The sequence below is a fragment of the Dendrobates tinctorius genome, unplaced genomic scaffold (assembly GCF_039654945.1).
Source record: "Dendrobates tinctorius isolate UK_male_01 unplaced genomic scaffold, ASM3965494v1 ptg000388l, whole genome shotgun sequence".
NCBI lineage: Eukaryota > Metazoa > Chordata > Amphibia > Anura > Dendrobatidae > Dendrobates > Dendrobates tinctorius.
This window is the reverse complement of record NW_027362054.1, coordinates 7,372,036-7,378,035: the sequence shown is the minus strand read 5'-3', so window position 1 is coordinate 7,378,035 and position 6,000 is coordinate 7,372,036. Positions and strand designations below refer to the sequence as shown.

Sequence of the window (6,000 nt, the reverse complement as noted above, 5' to 3'; positions counted from 1 at the left end):
TATTTTTTAGCATCTTAGGCCTCGACATCCTGATGGAAATCAGAGAGAATACAATGTCCTTTACAGCAGTCTATCATTCTAGATTTATTTGATCTTGTCATGGTGTATTAGAATTGTACGGCGAGAAATAAATATCCAATTACAAGTGTCTGATGTGCGTAGTTCCATAAGCCATGCCTTACTTTTACTAGCCAGACCCAATTCTCTCACTATTGAGCGTCACATGCCCTTGTGACTCAGCAGAAACACCCTCCATATCTGATAATTACGCTCCCAATTTTTTTTTATAACTCACTCTATAATACAATAAGATGATGGAAACACTGAGCTAATAGGACACAGAAATAGTTCAAGGGAACCTGTCACCCCCTGGGACATAGATGACCTATTAATATGGGCATACAGGTAATAGAAATGTTAGGCGTGGATCACACATGCAAGAAACACAGACAAGTCTCACATGTTAATACCTGGCACTGCCGCCGGCACTCGGGAGTGCTTCATGTATCACTACGCTCTGTCTCCGCAAGATAAATGTCCCCATACAATGTATTGGGTGCGGTGATTCTGTATGGTTGAATGAACACATGCGGAATCACCTGCGGCACTTTGGACGGAGCTGACATGTGCCGCATAAAAAGCACTGCCGTTTACTGACCGTGGGAACATACCCTCTGGAGGTTCTGAGTTAATAGAGGTGAGTAAACAGGAATTTAGTGAGTGAGAAATATGTCTGAAAAAAGCCCATCGTTTTCCATGGGAAACAAATCATGCTTCATTTGCCCAGCAGAGGAACTTGAGTGTAATAGAATGCATTCTGCCCTAGACTTAAGCTGCTACTGATTGTACCAATGTATTCTAAAATCAGCTAGTTGTTGGAAAATCAGTTTAATAAAGCGGACAACCTCTTTAAAGCGAAGAACAGACCAAGTATGGACCACGATGTCTAGATCTGGATTCACAACTATATAGGTCTACTCAAGGCTGTTAATTGTGGTAAAAAGATGCTGGGCTAGTGCAGAAATCAGGGTCCTTATTTGGACTGTGTTTTTCAGAGATTTATGCATTTGCACTTAAGAGGACACATTTTAAGCATCTTCATGTCACGAGTAAATGAACGCTGCTCTCTGACTTTCTACACAGCATTGGAGAAGTTTCCATAAATTCATCACAGTACTTAAACAGCAGAGAAAAATTTATTAAAAAAAAAAAAAAGTTAGTTCAATAAGTTAATTGAAAGAATTGGCAAGAAAAACGTTTTATCTTCAAATAGCTGAAATCATGAAAGCACATTTATGAATCCTGGACATGTTGTAAAAGCTGTTAGTACCGTTATTACTTGTACCCAAGAAGCAGGCTGCGCTTGATACATATTCTATCCCCTGTAAGATGTAGCCAGGACACTTCCGTGTCAGGAGTGACGCAGTCTTGGAAGGATTGCACAATAAAATGTTCAGTGTATTAAACAGCAAGAAGCAACTTTACAATGCCGCCACATTAACTTAGGATTTCTTCTTCAGGAAAAACCCAAAATACTTTTGAAGGCATTGCAGTATGAAGTTATTAGTCTCTTCTTAGGAGGCAGAAGACTGTAGCTGGCCTTTATACACATATTCCAAAGCAGTGGCAATTATACGCATGTCCTTTTCAATACTTCTGGCCCAGTTCTCAACATCACCAATTTCCTGTTTAAAAAAAACAAAATAAACAAAAAACAAAAACGATATACGGTCAAACGTGGCAAGACAGGATCTAGCGCTAGATTCTTCACCAATTACAACTGTGTCTACTACAAGGTCCTGATATATTCACAATTATGGGTATACTCAATGTCAGAACATCTTTGACACTAGTGTTTATTATACAAATGACAGAAAAAACTGACGGCACATGTAGAACTAGTCTGAATAGGTGCATACCAAAAAACAGTTTACATATCAAATAAGGAAATGGTTGCACTCAATTGCATTAAAGCATATCAAATATGAACTATATTAAGTACGAATAGCAAAATGGCTTTTGTAATCTAGACAAAACATGTGTGCTACTTGGCACAAAATTTGGCCAAAAGATGTGAGCCCATTCACCAACGTCAAGATGATCTCATTGAACGAGTCTCTATTCTAACTGCCTAGTGTGAACTAACCTCTGGGTAATAACATGGTAAAGCCTGTATTTATAGGACGATAGGAACCAAAATATGATTGGATGCAATTAAAATCACAGCTTGATGAAGGGCGGAGTGCACCTATTCAGACTAGTTCTAGATGTGCAGTCAGTTTTTTCTGTCATTTGTATGTTAGCTTTCTGACTGAGCACTCCGCCCTTCATCAAGCTGTGATTTTAATTACATCCAATCATTTTGGTTCCTATCTTCCTATAAATACAGGCTTTACCATGTTATTAGCCAGAGGTTAGTTCACACTAGGCAGTTAGAATAGGGACTTGTTCAATGAGATCACCTTGACGTTGGTGAATGGGCTCACATGTTTTGGCCAAATTTTGTGCCAAGTATCTCATGTATTTTCTAAATTACAGAAGCCATTATGCTATTCGTACTTCATATATTTCATATTTGATATGCCTTAATGCAACTGAGTGCAACCATTTCCTTATTTGACTAGTGTTTATTATGTCACATGGTTGCCCATTAACACATTTAATGACAGCTTGTCAGAATAACTAGGAATTTAAGGTGTAAATTGTTTCAAATTGAGAAATCTCTAAAGATTTAGCAAGAACTTATTAGGTAGCATAATACACGGAAGATTGTGAATTTAATTCTTGTAACAATGAGGTTTTTCTCCCTCAAGTTCAGGCTTAACATAGCATAATATGAGCAATGTATGCAAAATGTCAGCGTGACCACATTCACTATCATTAGCTGCAATTTAGCACTTTGACATCTTTATGTCATGCGGCCAAAGTCACATTTTGCTGTAATCTAATAGGGCGGACTGCATGGATGTCTCAGTGACCATGGTCATAGGTTTCTGCATGTGATTTAAGACCTCTTATGAGAGCATTTTAGAGAAGGCCCACATAGCCGGGGACAGCACCATAATACCCGGCACTCGGGAGCGGAGTGTGCGGCTCCATGTGTTTCTATGCACGGCAGCAGTGCGGGGTATTAAGATGTGAGACTCGTCCGAGTTTCTCGCATGTGTGATCCCGGCCTAAAGGGCCTGTCACACTAAGCGATATCGCTATAACTTGTGACGTTATAGCAATATTGCTAGCGATATCGCTGTGTGTGATACTTACCTACAACCCGCTCCCCCGCTGGTTATCGCTGATCGCGCGAGAACAGGCTGGACTGTTTCTCGTCGTCAGCTTCCTGCGGCGCTTCCTGCGGTGACGAGCGACGCGAGGAGCCGGGCGGGAGGACGCAGGATCGCCTCGTCTGACAGGTAAGTAGCAATCCCCGTCCCCAGCGATGTCGCTAGTGAGATCTGCCTGTGTGGCAGCTCACTAGCGACCACTTAGCGATGTACCAGCGATCCTGACCGCGTCATATCGCTGGTCGGGATCGCTGGTACATCGCTAAGTGTGACAGTACCTTTACACGTAGAAAAGGACATTACTCAGCTTAAGGCCGGTTTCACATTAGCGCATTTTATGCGCGCGCACGGCCGGGGGTAGCTCCGCCCCCGATCCGGCTCTCTGCCCGGCGTGCCCGCCCCTTCCTTGTAGCGCCGCCTCCTAGCGGACAGCGGCGCCTGCGATCGGCACACCCTATCTTTAGCATAGGGTGCGCCGATCGTGCGCAGGCCGTGCGCTAGTTGCGCTTTGACCTGCGCTGCGCACTTATGACGGTGCGCCATGCGCGCCAAAATCCGAAAAGTTCGATTTTGGCGCGCACGGCGCACCGTCAAAAGTGCGCAGCGCAGGTCAAAGCGCAACTAGCGCACGATCGGCGCACCCTATGCTAAAGATAGGGTGCGCCGATCGCAGGCGCCGCTGTCCGCTAGGAGGCGGCGCTACAAGGAAGGGGCGGGCACGCCGGGCAGAGAGCCGGATCGGGGGCGGAGCTACCCCCGGCCGTGCGCGCGCATAAAATGCGCTAATGTGAAACCGGCCTTAGACTCTTGTAAGCATGATGCACATTGTCAGCTGGAAAGACTCCAGACCTCCGTTCTTCTCTATATACAAGCCCTATGTTTGACTGGTGGTCTATAAGCTTCTCAGGTTTCTATGTGTAAAACGTGACGACTCACTTTCAACGCCTGATTAAAGTTTTCCACTAGACTGATCCATTGTGTTGTCTGCTTTGCAAACTGGGAGGCTTGGGTCTGCAGTATCTTCACTTCATGGTCCAGCTTCCTTTGATTTACATATGCCTGGGCCACACTGCATCCGAGAAAAAAGGAAACAAGAATGATGTTCTAGCTACATGACAGTTTGTCATAGTAATTCAACCCTCTTAATTTAATAACATCGTACAAGAACGCCATTAGAAATTAATTAAAAATCAAGAAGAGATCTGAGCTGAAAAGAGCCCATTGTTATTTGTAAACACACAGTAATCTCCAGCGATCTCAGGCAGGAAGGTAGTTGTGAAAAATATTCCTTTATTTCTTTTCGTTAAAAGAACATGTTACAGGTAGTAGATACCCCAGTGGATGGTAAAACATCCAACGCGTTTCAACTCAAAAGAGTCTTAATCATAGATTACAAATTCTGAAAAAATGTGCCATTTTAAAAGTCTCCAGACAGGAGTGAGGAGGTGGTAGGCAATGCCCTCATTAGCATGTTTAATTGATGTAGCCAATTATCCACAGCCAACCTCCAGGTTGAAGACAAGTTAAAAAGAGAGAAAGAGGGGGGGGGGGGGGGAAGAAAAAAAAAAAAAAAAAAAAACACTCCACAGTATCACACCATCACAAATATTATTAACCCCTTCGCGACCGCCCACAGTAGATAAACGTTGGCGCTTGCTGGGCTTTGTGCAGTGCCGACGTTTATCTACTGTCAGCGGTTTTGTGCCCCCCGGGACCCCCTCATACCTTATAACGCGGGGATCCCGGTGCACAATGCATGCTGGGACCCCCGACGTCATCGAGACCTGATTGGTTCAGGTCCTGATGACGTCGCGTCACAGCAGCCAATGAGAGAGCTCGCTGGGAAAGCTGCTTGTTTCCCGGCGATCTCCCTCATTATAACGCGACTTCTCCTCTGAGCTCATGCTGACAGATGAGCAGAGGTGAAGCAGCGTTACAGTGTGACTAGATCGCTGCCTGGCACAGCTGATCGCTGCCTGGCACAGCTGTGTCAGGCAGCGATCTTGTCACACAGTAACGCCGCTTCACCTCTGCTCATCTGCCAGTGTGAGATCAGAGGAGAAGTGGCGTTACTATGAGTCAAAAATACAAAAAATAAAAAACACAAAAATAAAAAAAAAAGTAAAGAAAAAAAAAGCAGGTAGGCAGGCTAGGTCTAGGGTTAGGGTTAGAGTTAGGGGTGTGTTGGGGTTAGGGTTGGAATTCGAATTGGGGGTTTCCACTGTTTAGGTACATCAGGGGCTCTGTAAATGCAATATGACGCCCGCAGACCATTCCATCAAAGTCTGCATTCCAGAACGTCACTACTTCCCTTCCGAGCCCCACCGTGTGCCCAAACAGTGGTCCCCCCCCCCACATGTGGGGTACCAGCGTACTCAGGACAAATTGGACAACAACTCTTAGGGTCCAATTTCTCCTGTTATCCTTGTGAAAATAAAAATTGGGAGCTAAAAGATCATTTTTGTGGAAAAAAATGATTTTTTTTTTATTTTCACGGCTCTACATTATAAACTTTTGTGAAACACTTGGGGGTTCAAAGTGCTCACCACACATCTAGATAAGTTCCTTGGGGGGGGTCTAGTTTCCAAAAAGGGGTCACTTGTGGAGGATTTCCACTGTTTAGGCACATCAGGGGCTCTGCAAACGCGACATGACACCCGCAGACCATTCCATCAAAGTCTGCATTCCAAAACGTCACTACTTCCCTTCCAATCCCCAC

At 44.3% G+C, this 6,000-nt stretch overlaps 1 protein-coding gene across 1 annotated transcript in view; it reads right to left on the bottom strand.

Moving 5' to 3' along the window:
• Positions 1–1,242: 1,242 nt before the first annotated feature.
• BLOC1S1 (biogenesis of lysosomal organelles complex 1 subunit 1) overlaps positions 1,243–6,000 on the bottom strand; it is a 32,556-nt gene continuing 27,798 nt past the window's right edge. Inside the window, exons 3-4 of the mRNA XM_073563445.1 lie at positions 4,218–4,350; positions 1,243–1,685 (exon numbers count right to left, since the gene is read on the bottom strand). Coding sequence (XP_073419546.1) covers positions 1,575–1,685; positions 4,218–4,350 — 244 coding nt within the window. The 3' untranslated portion in view covers positions 1,243–1,574. The remainder of the gene's footprint in view (positions 1,686–4,217; positions 4,351–6,000) is intronic.